Genomic DNA, 18,141 nt, shown 5'->3' on the forward strand with positions numbered 1-18,141 from the left:
CTTGAATATTGGAATGTAGGGATCTCTTTCTCCCCGCCTCTCTCATCCATGCCTGCAAACGTGCAAGAAGAGAGGAGATGTCACATGGAGAGTGTAAGGGGGGTTGGTGAGAGAAGGAAGGCAAGACAAAAGCCCAGTCACAGAGAAGCTCTCTGCCTCTGTGTTTGGAGGAGTACTGAAGGCTGAACCCAGGGCCCCACACACACCAGCCACACGCTCTACCACTGAGCTCCGTTCCCAGCTCTGTACTTCTGTATTTGAGAAACAGCTGGGGACCTAAAATGCCCTGCATCCAAAATCTAGAGATAGCAAGCATTTGGAAACAACGAAAGAAGCCCTCTACAACTAAAAAGCTAGACTACAGGAACGTAAACTCCAACCTGTAAAAATAATTTCTTCTTCTGAAAATTCTCAAACCACTTAGAAATATATTTTACCTAAACAATGAAAATAGAACAATTTCTCAATGTTTTTGTTTGTTTGTTTTGCATTTTAAAAGTTCTGTAATTCTAAGTGATTAACCCTGTGGAGGAAGTGAAATTCTCACTGTTTAAGGAAATCCACGCTTCTGGGTGCTCTACTGAAAGCCAATTTCAGATAAGAGCCCACTCTTCTGAGGCCTGGATTTTAATCTGATTTTCCCTTGAGGGGTGATGACGTAGGTTTTGACCCATTCATGCTTTTCCATCTGTTCTCCATGGAACCAGGACGTGTGTACAGAGAGGCCCATGTGGGATCAAATGAAAGTTTTTGTCCTTTGGTCTAATATAGACCAAACTTCTACCTTTGATTCTGACCCATGAAATTATGCAGCTGTAGCTAACCTCATAAGGTGGCTAGCCCAGTCCACTAGAGAGTTAAGTTGCAAGAATAAAGAGGGTGTCCAGATACATAACTGAGTGGACTGGCAAATTAAGACTTAGTCCTTACACTCTTCTATCTTAATGTTCAAGAAACAAACCCTTATACCACAAAGAGAAACCCAGACAGAGATAGGAAGAAAGCTTCTCCTAGAGCAGAAAAATTAGTAAGTGGTCAAAGACAAGGGAACTCTAATAGGATCAGGGGCAAGGATCCAAAGCAAAAAAAAAAAATCTATAAATCAAGACTGAGGGGTTATCCAGAATGAGCCACCTTGTTTCAAAATTATCACTTAAGAATGGGAGCAGGTAGAAACAATTGTATGAAGAAGGGCTGGCTCTTCCTTCTAAACACGCTAAAGAGATTTGATTTTCATTTCCCCTTAAGAGAACTGCCTTAAGAGAGAAGACAGCGGTCAGCCTCACACAGGAGGGAGCCCAGTAAAGGTGAGGGCCAAAGAAGCCCCCCACACAAAGGCCTTTTTCATCAGGAAATCCAGAAGAGCCAGTTTGTGGCAGAATTCACTACAAAGCTCTCAGGTTGCATGAAGTGGGGCCCCTCCAGTTATAATTAACATTCGTGGGTGGCATGAGACTGGCAGACCCAAGGGGACATCTCAGTGTCTGAAAATTATGTCATACCCATAAAGGCATTCAAAAACATGTGCTGAATTAAATCTTGGGCCGATCCACCCCACCCTACCCCTGCCCACCCTCTTCTTGTTACGAGGCAATTAAACCATATCTCTTAAGAAGTCAGAAGGGACAGGAGAGTTTTGAGGTTAACCAAATGGAAAGTACAATGAAACTTAAAAGGGTCACTTTCAGAAATGGAGCCACTGTTGTACCGTCGCCCCTAGCGTCGTACAACCAAGATGAAAACAAGCCCACAAATGCATTAGAAGTATGGCCTGTTAAGTCAGCAATGTGGTCCTATCTATGTTCAGAGAACACCGACTAATTTAGTTTAAAGAACTGGCATAGGGTACCGGCCCATTTATAGACTGCATCTTCCTGGGTGGGAATGCAAAATCAGAAAAGGAAAAATTGAGATGTGGACTAGGGGTGGGGCGAGTGGTCTTTTCGGCTGATTCTTATCTGAACAGCACACCACCAGTGCACTCAGCGCTCTTTCCTGCTCGGACAGGAAGAAAGGGCACACTTGCTGCCCTCCCAAGTGGAAAACTGGCTTTCCACTGGGGTCAGGAAGTGCAACCAGCCAGGACACCAAAAATAAGAACGTTTCCTACCAGCCTGCCTTGCCCCAACAACAGTTTTGATTGTTCTCCCTTCTTTCTGCCTCCTTTTGAGTGTGTGCGATATAAAACTCGAGGCTCCTTCCAGTCTTGGTTACCCAAGTACATCTGAAAAGGCTTCTTGTTGTTTTGCTGCACGCACAGCACCCACAATGTTCCAGAGACCACCCCCCTCGTCCTTCTGGAACATGACCAAATGTTCCAAAGCAAGAGCTGGGACTAGGATTTCTGTACAATTTCCTCGCCTGGTGGGGGGGCAGAGGTGGGCGTGGGGGTGATGAGCTCCCCGTTACCTTCCACAGCAGTTCGCACTCCCGCTCCTCCAGGGCCTTCTTATGCCTTGCAGTCACAGCCTTGACCTCCGACTGTACCACCTTCGCCTTCATCTCCACCTGTTCTGCCACCGTCTGGGCCTGCTCGATGCTCAGCTAGAGATTAAAAAGAAAGAAAGACAAATCCCTGAGGCCTCAGAACAACCTCTATTCCTCGTGCGTTTATTTCTACCAGACCTGAAGAGTGACCGGCCAGTCCACTTGATCCACTTTCTTGGAGAGAAAGCAGGCACTCGGGAGAGAGTGGCATTTGTTAGACATGTAACTGAAGGAGCTGCTGGCAAGAGCTGGGTTTCTTGATATGAGAAATGGCACCTACACGGTGGATGTCAGACTATTAAGAGACTGACACAGTGAAACCAGTGCAGCTGGGCGGCTGCCGAAAACCAGAAGAGGAGGATCAGATACATCGTGTACAACTCCGGACACACAAGAAACTTCCTCGGATCTGATGGCCTGGCTCCTGACTGGGGGGAAATCCTACAAGCCAGGTCTGTCTCTCGCATGAGGAGATACCAGAGTTTAGTAGCTAATCCATCAGGGTCTTGTCCAGTCATCAGCAGCTTGGCTTGTCCTGGCCTGAACCCACACCAAGTGCACACTGGGAATATCACCTGTTCTAACTCAGAAGCTGTGCCCTGAGGGTCAGAGACTGTCTACACACTCCACAACCTGTACTACCAGCCCCAGTAAATCGGCAGGTTTAATCAGACATATTATTGTTCATAAAAAATTAATCCAGACAGAAGGCTCTGTGTTTTCATTAATATTACATGATGAGTGTTCAAAAGCCACGAGGATTTCTTTGAGGTACTGGGGCATTACATCAGGGATTCCAACCTGACTGCTAATGGAGCAACAAGTTTTAGAGTAGGTGATCCAATAAGGGGACCCTGGAGGCAAAAGGTTTTGGAGGTTGACCTGGGCTGAAGAATAAGAAAGGTATAGACTGGGGGTAGTCAAGAATATGCCACGGCTATTGCTAAAACCTGGGACAGTCCTGTGCAAATCAGGCAGGTGAGTCAGGTCAGCTTAACCCAGGGTCAAATCCCAGCTCCTACTAGCTCTAAGGACGAGGGCACGTTCCCAGTCCTCTCCAACCTTGGAAAGGGTAAATGGGAGGGAGATCCAAGGCAATAGGTTAACAGGCTAAACCCAGCACCTGGCATGGAGTAGAACACTGTGGTTGCTAATAATTCTCAACTAATAAATGCCTGGAACTCAAGTTCAACCATATGTCTCCACAGCTTGCATCATAAATGAATTTGGATCACATACCTAGACTTTGCATATACAAGGCCCTGGGTTGGATCCCCATTCCCACAAAAAAAAAAAAAAAATTACACATCAGAAAAGCTACTGTTTTAATGACATTGAGTGTTTTCCAACCATATAACTATCTAGATCCAGAATATTGCCAACACTTAAAAATAAAACTCTAAATCTATGAGGCAGGCACCCACTAGTTTTTCTTTCTCCCATGGAGACCACTAATCTGCCCTCTGCAGATTTGTCTGTTCGGGAGATTTGGTACAAACAGCATCAAACAATACATGACCTGGATTTTTTATTCTATGGTACTAGGACTCAAACCCAGGATCTCATGCATACCAGGCAAGAACTCTTTCACTGAGCCACACCCCCAGCCTGACCTTATTCTTATTCTCCAGCCCAACAACTTTGACATGTTTCACCAGGTATTGCTGGAGCCTCTACTTGCCACATTTAATCCTCTTGGTCCAGATAACAGTTGACACATTCCTATTATGCAAGCAACACTCATAGTACAAATGCCCAAAACACCCTAGTTTCAAATAATTAACTACCTACCCTCACTCTATCCCACCCCCTCCGCAAGGCTTAAGAATCCACTGAGATGGTCACATCTGGCACTGAGCAGATTTGGATGGTTCACAGCCTGTGATGTCTTCTCACCTTCAGTTTCAAAGCCAAGCTCAGATGCCCCTTTTTTGGGGAAGCTAGGGTGTACCACACTTGTCCACAGTGTTTCTGCACTATCTTTACAGCCCTGTCCCAAGTGCTATGGCATGTCAAACAAAGTGGGGACTAATACATAGTCTAAAGCACTAAAGTCAATTTGATGCAAGTTAAACATTGTAGATTATAGGACGAATCTATAAATTTTCTATCTGCTTATGCCTGGCCATAAGCATGTTTACCAAACTTCAAGTGGCTGAACTGGATTAAATATTATCCTCTCAAAATAACAGGTATATCTGAAGCCTCAGAATGTAACCTCCTTTGGATAAAGTTTATGAGCTGGGCATGGTGGCACCAGTCTATAATTCCAGCTACTCAGGAGTCTGAGGCAGGGAGGACTGCAAGTTGAAGGCCAGTCTGTGCAACACAGGGAGACCCTCATCTCAAAATACAAATTGTATAAGGGGGTTGGGGGAGTACAGCTCAATGGTAGAGCACTTGCCTAGCATGTATGAGACCCTGGGTTCAATCCAAAGGAAGGAAGCAAGCAGGGGTAGGAAGGGAGAGAAAGTTAAGCTTATGAAGAAGGAGGTGGGAGAGGGAGGAGGAAAAAAGAAAAATAAGAAGGGGAGAAGAAGGAGGAGGAGGAAGGAGAAGGAGAGAGAAAGGAGGAGGGAGGAGAAGGAAGGCAGAGAAAGGAGAAGGGGGGAGAAGGTGAGGAGGGAGGGAGGGAGGGAGGGAGGGAGGGAGGGAGGGAGGGAGGAAGGAAGGAAGGAAGGAAGGAAGGAAGGAAGGAAGGAAGGAAGGAAGGAAGGAAGGAAGGAAGGAAGGAAGGAAGGAAGGAAGGAAAAATTGATGCTATATTAGGGTGAGTCTTGAATCCAAAACTGGTGTTCACAGGCAGCCATGTGATAACACAGACACACAGGGGAAAAAAAGGCAGGCAAACCACAGAAATTTAAAGTGATATAGATACGAACCAAAAACTGCTGGCAATTACCAGAAGCCAGGGTGAAGAACAGGACGGAGTCTTCCCCAAGAGTCAAAAAAGGCACAGAATGGCCAACTCCTGGATTTGAGACTTCAGGCCTTCAGAAGATGCCAGTAAATAAATTCCTAATATTTTCAAGTCATCCAATGTGTGGTTGTTTGCTACAACTACCCTAAGAAACTAACACAAGAAGCCAACAACAACAAAGATCCATTCAAATGACCTAAAAGATAAAAACTTAGAATGACCAAGAAAATGAACATGTGCCTACAAGCCACAGAAGCCAGAATGGGACCCATACATTTTGAACATGTCAGACTGTTGGTCAGGATTCGATGGGTGGGATAGAAATCTCACTGGACTTTAAACAGTAACACAGGGAAATGGCTGAACAGGTGTGGGAGAACTGCTAGGGCAGACAGAGATGCAAGAGGCATTCCCTCAGCATGAGCTAGGGGACAAAGGGAGGAAGAAAGCTGCAATTAAAAGGACCCAGAAGTAAAGAGGTGGGATCATACCCCGCTAATTCAGGAATGGCCAAAGCTGGAGGCTGGAGTCAACATTATTGCCAGGGTGAAAGACAATGTCCAAGTCAGTGTGTGACCAAGCACATACCAACCACGTCTTAACACCCAACAGAGGGCAGAGATGGCAAACTGCTTCCTATTTATACCTGCATCATACACTTGTCAAACTGATTTTTATACTTAAAAAAATAAAAACATAGAAAAGGTGGAAAATAGCGGTCCCTTATTTCTACAGGGCAAGGACTGGTGGCAGAGCAATAACAAACTCCTTTGCACAGGGATGTCCTGGCTGCCCTACTCACCTCTGGCCCTAAAGTCTCAAGCAGGTTTACTCCTTTGTTTCTGGTCAGGTCCCTGAAGGCTCTATCACTCTGTTCTATGGAAAAAACGGTTTCTTCCATTTTTTTTAAAACAGATAGGAAGGATTCAAATATTTTATTGAAACCCGAGTAATTGCTAAGCATACCAAGATAATATCATTCCCTATCTTGAGAATCAAAAAGAAGGTCATCCCAAGATATGCCCAACAGGACCCGCTGGACTAGTGCCCACTCTGGAACAAGGTTTTGGGAATAGGAATGTGGGTTGAAGGGAAATGACATCAGGTAACAGGGCTGGGTCCGCTTTCAAAACAGAAAGACACACCTGCAACAAGAAAGAAAAAAACAAATTCAGACTGGGGATATAGCTCAGTTGGTAAAGTGCTTGCCTTGCCCAAGGCCCTGAGGTCAATTCCCAGCACCAAAAAAAAAAAAAAGAAAGAAAAAAGAAGAGCAGATACTTAAATGAAAGATCATGTGATCATCTTTCAGAAGTGAACAGATCTAAGCCAACACTTGAAAGATGAGGGTCTTGGAGGACCAATGTGGTGGTGTGCACCTGTAATCCCAGAGGTAGAGGCAGGAGGATCCTGAGTTCAAAGCCAGCCTCAGCAATTTGGCAAGGCGCTAAGCAACTCAGTGAGACCTGTCTCTAATAAAATACAAAATAGGACTAAGGATGTGGCTCAGTGATTGAGTGCTCCTGAGTTAGAGTTAGGGCCCTTGAGTTCAATCCCTGGTACCGCCTCCCCTCCTCAAAAAAAAGATAAGAGTCTTAACCTGGGCAGGTGGAATCAGTGCATATCAGCCAACTACAGAGTTGGGGCTACTTCATATGGAGGAGTCTAAGACCAAATCTGAGTTCTGAGAGAAAAACTCCAGGTTCTAACTAGTGGTACCTGCTACAGGGACAGCAGTGGCCTGGTTATTGGTATTTAAAGTTTCCTATTGGTCAGAAAGTAACAGAGAATGCAAACATCATCCAAACACTCAAAAGGCTCCTATATTGGATATAAGGAACTACTACAGCCCACCCTAAATTGTTGTTTTGGTCACATTTAACATCGTTGAAGTTATGATTCATTCTAATATTGTCAGTGGGTTTTCCCCCCTTGGTTACAGGCAACAACATCTTAAATGTGATAAAATACAATTAACAATCAAAGCTGTCTTATGTAGAACTACTATTTCTAGTACCTTACAAGATATTATAAGGTACACTAAAAAATGTTACACTTTAGCAGGATTGTGATGACACACACCTATAATCCCAGGTCTTCAGGAGGCTGAGGCAGGAGGATTAAGTTTGAGACCAGCTCTGACAATTTAGCAAAATCCTACCTCAAAAATAAAAACAAGGGGGCTGGGGTTGTGGCTCAGCGGTAGAGCGCTAGTCTAGCATGCCTTGGGTTCCTTCCTCAGCACCACATAAAAATAAATAAAAGTATTGTGTCCAACTACAACTAAAAAAATAATTTAAAAATAAAAATAAAAACAAGGCTGAGGATATAGCTCGGTGACAGAGCTCTTACCAAGCATGCAGGAAGCCCTAGGTTCGAGGTCCCATTATCAAAGGGGGGGAAAACAGTTACACCTTGAGGAAAAGTGAAAGCAGTGTCATGTTCTAAAAAAGCAATTATAAAACATGGGAGACTTCCTTAACACCCTAAAGCACACGACAGGGTGCTCTACACACATCTTCCACTCTCCCTTTGTTGTTGGTATCCCTAGACCCTCAGCTGGGCAGATCCAGATTCCAGGACTACCTGGAATTATAATTATTTCAAAGATTCACAAAGTCTGGATTTCTTTCTAGAATGAAGATTTTTGAAGACACGCTCTTTCAGTTGTAACTCTGATTCATATGTCAGATGCTTTTATTTATTTGTTTGTGCTGGGGATTTAGCCCAAGGATGCTTTACCAGCAAGTTACACCCCTAGCCCTTTTGTTTTCTATTCTGAGACAGGGTCTTGCTAAGTTGCTGGGACAGGCCTTGAACTTGGCGATGCTCCTGCTTCAGCTCCTGAGTCACTGGGATTACAGGTGTGTGCCACAGCACTCAGCAACATGTATGATTTTAAATACCAGATAAAAACCAGGCCCTCAATGGGGGAAATGTACCTTTAATAGATTCACCCTCTCCATCCAAAAATCAAGTTATTGGAAGCTAATGGCAAACATGCAAACTAATCTTGAAGTAAGTGGGTGAAGACATCAAGACTTGAGGAAAAGGAGGAGTCTCAGACCGCTCCTGGGAGGTTAACGGCCTACATGCAGTATGGGGCTGCTAATTCGTCACAAGACAGGGGCTGGGAATATCTCAAACATCCTGGCTCCAACAAAAATCACAGAAACATGATCAGTGGTGTGACTCAAGAGTCCCAAAGTGATCAGAAAAAGGCAAAAAACTTCTCTACCTCCAAGGAAGTAAGAGAGGGAGGGGAGGATAAGAGGCAGATGCTCTTTTTTAATATGTATGTTTTTAGTTACAGGTAGACACAATATCTTTATTTTATTTTTATGTGGTGCCGAGGATCTAGCCCAGTGCCTCAGGCGTGGGAGGGGAACACTCTACCTCTGAGCCACAACCCCAACCCAGAGGCAAATGCTCTTGATAGAAGAAAGAAGACGGAGTTCCTGAAGTTTCTCCCCTATAGAAAAGTTGGTGAGTTTGGGAGGTAACTCAGATTAGAGCTCAGGGTTTAATCCCTAGCAATGCAAAAATATAGAAACAAAAGGTGGTAATTGGAAATTAAAACAATACCCAGTACTGAGCCCTGATGTACTGTTCTGTGTCACAGACACTGGCATAAAAAGTCTTTATGGACTCAAAGCTAATTGCAGAGTTGGTCCGCCCAGAATCAATCCTTGACCTTTGGCATGGCTTCTTGCCCGTTCATTTAGAACTCTATTTTATAAACAGTCTAACATTCTCTCTGAGGCGTGGATTTAAGAATAAGAACAAGGTTCCCGTGAAAGGAAGGGCAGAGAATGCAGTACAGAAGTCTGAGTCCCTAGTACCTAAATCCCAGTCTACATTCGGAGAGTCTCTGGTTAGAACCAGTCACAGGTGTTACCAGGGACTGTTCGTTCCCTTTCAGTTATTTATAATCAAGAATTCTCCTTAAGACAGCATGTGAAAGCTTGTGTATCGGTTCTTCAACCATTAATTGTCATTGCCCCTCCCCCCCCCACCATTCAAGGATAAGAGGTGAGAGAGGGAAAGCTGGGAATGCACACAAGACTCCTAAATGAGAAGGACTGACCGCTGTGCGGGGTACGAGACAGAGATGGCATAAAAGTGTAATGCTCCTACACACATATAACCTCTGGCAGGTTATTTGATATCTCTTTGGGAAACAATTAACTACACCCACATTGCATGGGGGACTGCTACTTACACATAAAGCACATATTTGAATGTGTGGGGTAGAGTAGAAGCTCAAATTGGAGCTGTTAATTTGATCTACAGTTAATGCAACCTGGGATCCTGGGCAAAGCAACCGAATTTTATCCTTGCATTTCCACATCTGTAATGGGCAACGGTTGACCTACTTCTTAGAAAAATTTAGATTTGATAGACTCTCTGAATTCACTATGACAAATTTTTCTCTAGCGGCAGGCAAAAGTGTCTGCAGGTCACCTGAATTGTCAAAATGATGAAGACGGGGGATGCAGAGTAATCCAGAAGGTCTGGATTCACTATCGAATTTATACAAGTTTCAATAACTATGTTAAGACACTCGGCTCAGTTCCTTAATTCCTTTGTGACATGGTGCATGATCTATTACTCGTGCTTTAAATGGAAGAAAGCCAATTATGTTCACTTTCTTAACTAGGAAGGCAACATACCCAATAAATAAAATCAGAGCGACCAGGACAAGATAACTACTGTAGGTTGTCTATAGTATCAACCTCACCTCTCTTACCACTAACACCAAATGAAAAGTAACTGAAGCTCCATCTTACCCAAGGCTACAAAGAATGCAAACTAAAAGCTCCCTTACAGACGATGTGGTGCTAAAACTGGTTTTGGTCAAAGAGAACTAAGCAGATATGTTAAGCCAGGACTTGTGGGAAGAGTTCTTTAAAAGGCGCAGTAGCACATGCCTATTAATTCCAGACTGAGACTGAGGCAGGAGGATCCCAAATTCAAGGTCAACCCCAACAATTTAGCAAGACCCTGTCTTAAAATTTAAAAAGGCTGGAAACTGGGCATGGTGGCACATTCTGTAATCCCTGCTGCTCAGGAGGCTGAGACAGGAGGTTCATGAGTTCACAGCCAGCCTCAGCAATGGTGAGGCACTAATAAAATACAAAATAGGGCTGGGAGGGGCTGGGGATATAGCTCAGTTGGCAGAGTGCTTGCCTCACATGCACAAGGCCCAGCACCACCCAAAAAGATGTGGGAGGTTGGGTTGGGGGTGTGCTAGGGATGTGGCTCAGTGTTGAGTGCCCCTGAGTTCAATCCCTGGCCACCCCCCCCCAACACACACACACACACACACACACACACACACACACAATGCTGGAGATGTAGCTCATGGTAAAGAATCCCTGGGTTTGGGCTGGGGTTGTAGCTCAGTGGTAGAGCACTTGCCTCGTATTTATGAGGCACTGGGTACGATTCTCAGCACCACATATTTAAAAAAAAAAAAAAAGATCCATTTAAAAAAAAAAAAACGTGAGTTCAATAAACCATAACAGGCTATAAAATCCTCACTCCTACTGCTTACCATATATAATGAATACATCTTAAGAACCTGGGACACTTCCCTCAGGGGAGACTCCCAAAGGAGCAAAGAGTTACTTCTACCTTTAAAGCTTTACATATTTTCCAAATATGTAAAAGGGCCCCTCCCAGCCCTATTTTGTATTTTATTAGTGCCTCACCATTGCTGAGGTATTCAGTTATTAAAATAGTACAGTGGTATCATTTTAATAGTGTTACTGCTCATCTCCCCATATTTATAGTTAAGCAGCTCTATTTTCTGTTTGTAAGGTGTATTTGCATTTCCTTCAGTCCCTGACCTATTAGCATATTCCTGTTTAACATTTTTATTATTTTGGCACAGAATACTATTTATCTGCCATATCATTTCTTGTGAGAGAGGGGGACAGAGAGAGAGAGAGAATTTTTTAACATTTATTTATTTTTTCTTAGTTCTCGGCGGACACAACATCTTTGTTGGTATGTGGTGCTAAGGATCAAACCCAGGCCGCACGCATGCTAGGCGAGCGCGCTACCGCTTGAGCCACATCCCAGCCCCCTCTGCCATATCACTTCTAAGCATTGAGTCCCCTCGTGCATTTGGAGACTAATATACCCACCTTTATTTTAATGCTTTCCCTCTTATGTAGCCCTTTAAAGTGGCTGGGTTATATTCTGGTATGGACTATAATTAATCTGTTCCTTCTTTGGGTTTTTTTTTGGGGGGGGGGGGGTTGTTGGGTAACTGAGGTGCAATTTACCACTAAGCCACATTTCCAACCCTTTTTGGAGACAGTGTCTCACTACATTGCTGAGTTGGGCCTCTGCCTCGGCCTCCCAAGCTGCTGGGATTGCAGGTGTCCTAGTTTCTACGATTATCTTACTTGGTCTCATGTCTTAATAATTCTACAGGGTTACTGGCAAAATAAAGCCTATTTCGGAGATGTCTACCATGTTTCTTAGGGTCAGTTTTTCACTACAAATACGCAGCTTTTAAATAATGCTGGTAAATGAATAGAAATGGAGAAAAATCGTGCTGTGTGAAATTACCCATACTCAGAAAAAAATCAAGAGTATGGAAGCCAAAGCAAAATAAGGGAAAGATGGCAGGAAAGGAGGTTGAATATGATATAAAGATGTAAGACATCAGTAGAATAGGAGGGAAAAGGAGGGAGGAATGAGGGGAAAGGGATAGAAATAAGGAATGAAATTATAGCTTGTTACACACATGTATAAGTGTGGCAAAGAGTTTTTTTTACCTGTAATAAATATGTGGAAAACAGCAATCAAAAATAAATAAGCCAAGGGGCTGGGGATAGAGCTAAACTGGTAGAGTGTTTGTTTCACATGCCCAAGGCCCTGGATTCAATCCCCAGCACCAAAAATGGAAAGAAAAAATAATAAATAACCCCAGCCAAGCCCAGTGGCTGGCACACACCTGTAATCCCAGCAGTCCGGGAGGTTGACGCAGGATCACAAGTTCAAAGCCAGCCTCAGCAATGGTTAGGCACTAAGCAACTAACTCAGTGAGACCCTGTCTCTATAAATAAAATGCAAAATAGGGCTGGGGATGTGGCTCAGTGCTCCTGAGTTCAATCCCTAGTACCAAAACAATAAATAAAATAAACAAGCAAAGGCGTGAAAGAAATATCAGTAGAAGAGAGCAGAACAGGGGGAGGAACCAGGGGTGGGAAAGAGAAGGGGGATGGAGATTGAAACCAATGTCCTTGCATATATTACTATTAAAATGAACCCCAAATACTATGAGTATTATAATGCTCTTTTAAAAAAAATTAAAAAGCTCCTAGGATATTGTGTGCTCACATATATAACAATCTCACAATCACATATGATCTAAAACGCCAATAAAAATGTGGAAAACTTTTCCAATAAGAGCTCCTGGGGAACTAGGCATAGTGGAACACACCTGTAATCCCAGCAACTGGGGAGGCCGGGTAAGACAGGAGGATCACAGATTTAAGGCCAGCCTTGGGAACTTAGAAAAAGCAGCTCCTGGTAGCACAGGGTGTAACTGAGTACCACAGCATGTGCTAGGCATGCATGAGGCCCTGTGTTCAACCTACAGTATCAAAAATAAAAGAAACAAACTCCTGAATGACACGCTTAATGCATTAATACATCAATAATACAGAGCCAATGAACAAGTCGAGACTCTTACACCAGTGACTTCTACATCACGCTTGTTAATATTCCATGTTCCTACCATGTAATCATAATAATTCTACTTATTTAAGCAGATTAAGCAATTTAATATAATAAGGCTCAAATAGTATATATATTCCACCACCTTCCCCCCAAAAAGGCACGGTCCTCCCCCCAAAATTTTCATATTAAAGGCTTGTATTCATTTTTTCTGTAATGTTCATGTTAGGACAGTCTGCATTCCAGCATTGCTATACTCTTACTATAAAATTATTAAATGACAGCATAAGAACGAATGAGTTTTGTACTTTTTTGTTATCATCTCAAAACTTCAGAGCCTGGCCCATTTTTTCCATGGCTCTGTGTAAGTATGTACCAACTCCTCCCCATTCTGTCTGTCTGAAGAACAGAACTATTGCCATTCTTCCCAGCAGCCTGTATACAAAACGCCTCTATATGAAGAAACCTAGGCCACACCAGTCTTTCTGGGCTTGAGAACAGTTTGTTTCTATGGTGTGAGGAACAAACTGGACTTTCAGTCAATGGAATAAAAAGCTAGCATGTCCTCAACCTTGAGCAGAGGCCTGTGCAGGCAGCTCAGGAAGGGAATGAGCAGCTCTGTTTCCACCCACACCCAGGAGCCACTTATGCCACTGACACTGTTTTCCAAGAGGGCTTCTGAATTTCCAGGTGGAAGTTGGAAATGACCAATTCACTGAGATTCCATAAACAAATCAACCAACCAAAAGGCCTCAGACAGAAAGATGTGTCTACCCCGAGTCTTCAGATCACTGGTTGAGTGTTGGTGCTAAAGCACTGTAACCCAGAGCCAAAAAGGTTGGTTTCTTTCCCTCTCCCCGTCCTCCCTCCCCCCCCCACACACACACACACAGAGTCATGTGAGGACTTTCACTGTCCCACCTCAACTCAACTGCCACCTGGCTCTTCCACCCCAAGTGCCCCATGACCTACTACTCAAATTAATGCCAGCCACATACTATTAACTAACATTTGACCCCCATGGGCTATGTTTAGAATGTTTTCCCCTCACACAGCAGCTTCTTTGCACCATATTTAATTTAGAAAGTTGAGCATGACAAACATTCCTCTTCTGCCCCTTTTCTCAACAAAAGGTTCACCTCTGAGATTTCACCATTTTAACCACCCTTCATAAGTTTCCAACAAATCATGAACTCATTTTTCTCCAAGAATGGCTGAGCTCACAAAGTGCACAGAGTACCAGCAGTTCTCTCACTTGTAGTTCAAGGAACCCTGGAATATTTTCACAAGAACAAAAAAAAAAAAAAAAAAAGTGGAATAAAATTCCACCATTTAACAGGTGAGGACCAGACACCTATAGTCCTTGAAGCTTCCCAGGAAATGCACCATGGAGGTTAGGCACCAGAATCTAGGAGGTTCTGGTGAGGCACTGTGGACGTACTAATTGTAGTGGCTTAAAACAGAACACACACTGGGCATGGTGGCTATAAGGCAGGAGGATGGCAAGTCTGGAACCAGTCTCAGCAACTTAGACCCTGCTGCAAAACTTTTAAAAGGGCTAGGGTTGTAAGTCAGTGGGAAAGCGCCCTGGGTTTAATTTCCAGTAGGGGGAGCGAGGGCAGAATACACAAGCTCTTCATCGCCATCTGTGTGGATACCAATACACTGTCATACAACAAAGTAATAACCTGAACAGCAACCCCTAGGCACTGTGAAGGTCTTTTTAAGGAAAACTCTGGTTTTAACAGTGACAGAATGAGTCACTCCAGAAATACAGACTCTTAAATTTTAAAATTGCAGTGTCAGAAAATCTGACTCATGAGAAAAGACTGTTTCAATATCATGCAGATGAACTGATAACTGCTTATAAACTCATTGAATAAAACCTGCCCTTCTCCAGAGTATATGATCTCAATTCTTCAGCTCTTCCAAATAAGGAACATATTTTCTTAAATGATTCACCTATTCAAATACTCCAGAAAGTAAATAATAAAAGTTTTCCATGCAATTTCTGCTAGAGCTTATTGGGCAATTTCTCTTGACTTCCAGCCTTATCCTACAACAGGAGGAATGTATGCCATCATGATTTTCTGATTCTTAAAACCTTGTCACTTGAATCAGACAAGAAGATTTAAAGGCAATCCAGGTACACTATTATCTAAAAATGTTAAGAGACCTTTGTCAGCTCTCAATAGCACACATGCCCCTCCTTAATCCTAAAATTATAGAAATTCAACAGACAAGGGTTTTAAATAACCAAGTCTTGATCACCCAAAGACACTCTGGAAATTGTATAAAATGCTTTGTGTTCATCACTTCTCATCTGTAAATAAGCAAATCTGTTTTAGGAAATACCCTTGCCTAAAAAGCATAAGTGTCCAGTTTCTGCAATCCTGGTTGAAGAATGCCAATGTCTACTTGAATTTGGGGAAAGGGCTGAAATTTCAGGTAACATAAAGGTATGTGATGGGGCCCATCTAGGTGTAGGGGGATGTAATAACTTGGGTCACATCCTTATCATCCTCCCAGGACAGTGCTAGGTAACCTGCATGGATGACACATGCGCTCCTCGTGGTCATTATTCCACGTGCCCCCACATCGCAGTCTGCCCAACTGTCTCCACATGCCGACTTACAAGTAGAGGGAAAGGTTCCCAGTAGGAGCAGTGAAAGGTATGGAGGCTGACCTGGATTGCCTGGCGTCCCTGCTGGGCATCTGCCAGCAGCTGGATGGTGAGTGCCCTCGAGTCCTGCAGCGCCTCCTGGAGGTAGATGAAGCTGTGGCCACCGTGTCGGCCCATTGTGCACTCCCGACAGATGGGCACAGAGCAAGTGTCGCAGTACAGGTGCAGCACCTGGGGACCAGAGAGAGGACACGTATGAGAGGTGCAGGGTGCAAGAGAGGAGAAAGCAACAGTGGTACCTTGGGTCCCAGAACCCCAAGGACCCTCTTCCCAACAAGCAGGCACCCTCCTACAGGTGCTTCCCTCTCGCTCTGCCCCAAAGCCAGCGGGGGAGCCCACCTTGGGTTGCGGGTTCAGTCATATCCCAAAAATTTTGGCCCTAATCATAACTGAAATGCTTCGACAAAGACACGGATGAAAACAAAACAACTCTCCGGGCATGAAGGATTTCCTGGCAACTCAGCTTAATCGCCCAGGTTAAAACTATGTCCCCGGGTTGCAAGAATATCAAAAGTTTCTGTGGCACTCCAGTCACTGGGTGTGTGTTAAACATACCCAATGGTCAAGAGCCCGTTGATGAGGAGGAGGAGCTCAGCGATAGATCTCTTGCCTTGCATTCCTGAGGCACTGGGTTCGAAACTCAGCACCACATAAAAATAAATGAAGATAGATATTGTGTCCATCTACAACTAATATATATATATATATATATGTTAAAATAAGGAAAATAAATAAAAACACCCCACATGAAGGAGCTCTGAGCTCTCTACACAAGGCACACAGCTCGCATCTCCTGGGCACTCGAGCAAGCCACAGAGTGAAGGTACCAGAACGGACATAAGCTAGAGTTAAAGCCAGCCAGCTTCTTGCCTTTCTTCTTCCTGCCAATTTATTCCAAGAAATTGAAACTGAGAGGCAGCCAGTGCCAAGAGAACTACTGTATGTGATGTTGTACTCTTCCCTGGGGCCCTGCATCTGGGAAGCAGAGAGAAGGACTGGGGCAACCCTCACCTGTTGATAAACAAAGCACTCTCAAGAAAGCAGGCTCCTTGGCACAGGGCACCCGTGTCGGGCAAGGAAACTTTTAGTGTGCAAGGAACCCGGGTGCTTTCCATATAGAGCAGCACATGTAGATCTCCCGTGAGGTTGTGGCGTGCTCAAGGCTACAGAGTTAGCAAGGACACAATCAGGAAGCCAACTCTGGGCCTTCTAAAGAGCTGCTTCCAACACAAGCCTGGCCTTGGCTACCTCATTCACCAGGCAACGTGGAGCTCCAGGGTGTGAGCCTCAGGGAGAGGCTGAACAGGAAGCAGCCAGGGAGGTGGGAGACAGACTGAGAGGCCTGGAGGCAAGCCTGAGGGCCTCCGCTCAGAGAGGGGCTGGGGATGAGGCAAATAGTGGGAAAGTGGCTGCTTCTCTCTTTTGAGGTTTTTATTTTCTTAAACATCCAAAATTGTAGCAGGTCCATAGGAAACATCCTCCCACATGGCTCAAGAAGGAGCTGCTCCACTTGGGGATATTGACAGGGAAGTGTATGGTCCAGCATACACTTTAGACTTAGAAACTTAGAAGTTTAGAAGAAACTTCTGGATTCAGAAATAGGAAAAGTTAAAAATTTTAGGATATTGGTTTTCTTTTTAATTAATTTTGTAAAGAAGTGGATCTGATATAAGAGGTTTTACAGACTCCATACGATTATATAGACTCTACACAGGGAAATGTGAAAATTTTCCTAACTCCACTACCAGGTGAGAGAGAGCACTGCAGAACTTTTCCAATAGCAGCAGTAGCCTGAAGCCAGGTGGTGAGGATTTGCCTCCCTCAAGGCCAATTGCTTTTTAAGCAGGTCCACCTTTTTAGAGATGAGCTAATCCTTCTAATCTGTTAAAACTAAAAAATTCTCAAGCAAAGTCTAAATACTAACCAAAAGATGCTAAGCTGGATAAATCCAGGAAAAATTCCTGGGCAGCCCTCCTCCACCCACCCACCCCCCTTTTACGAGGTGGTGCTAAAGCAATTCTACCAGTTTCAACAACCTCAGCCACATTCCTTCCCTTTGCTCCCTCCATTTGTCATGGGAATAAAGGGATCAATCCTATGCTAATGTGAAGTGTGAAAACCTTCTATCAGAAGGTTCCTTTTAAAATTAGAATAAAACACAGCTCCTAACCCTCAGAGGTCTTCCCCTTTCTACCAATCAGCTACGCAACTTGAGACCACATCTATTTTCTTTACATCTTTTCTCAGGACAGCTGTGTGGACTGGCCTAGCTTCCTTCAGGCTGTGGGTTCATGCAAACATAACAGCCTAGGACCGCTCTGCACTTCAAGGCCTGGGAGTGGAAAAGAACCTCCGG

General features: G+C 44.1%; 1 protein-coding gene across 1 annotated transcript in view; it reads right to left on the reverse strand.

Annotated features, from left to right (window-relative positions):
* Nucleotides 1-18,141, reverse strand: part of Trim71 (tripartite motif containing 71) — a 73,245-nt gene that overhangs the window by 10,037 nt on the left and 45,067 nt on the right. Inside the window, exons 2-3 of the mRNA XM_005317322.4 lie at nt 15,789-15,956; nt 2,410-2,544 (exon numbers count right to left, since the gene is read on the reverse strand). Of these exons, the coding sequence (XP_005317379.2) occupies nt 2,410-2,544; nt 15,789-15,956 (303 nt within the window). The remainder of the gene's footprint in view (nt 1-2,409; nt 2,545-15,788; nt 15,957-18,141) is intronic.

The sequence above is a fragment of the Ictidomys tridecemlineatus genome, chromosome 2 (assembly GCF_052094955.1).
Source record: "Ictidomys tridecemlineatus isolate mIctTri1 chromosome 2, mIctTri1.hap1, whole genome shotgun sequence".
Taxonomy (NCBI): domain Eukaryota; kingdom Metazoa; phylum Chordata; class Mammalia; order Rodentia; family Sciuridae; genus Ictidomys; species Ictidomys tridecemlineatus.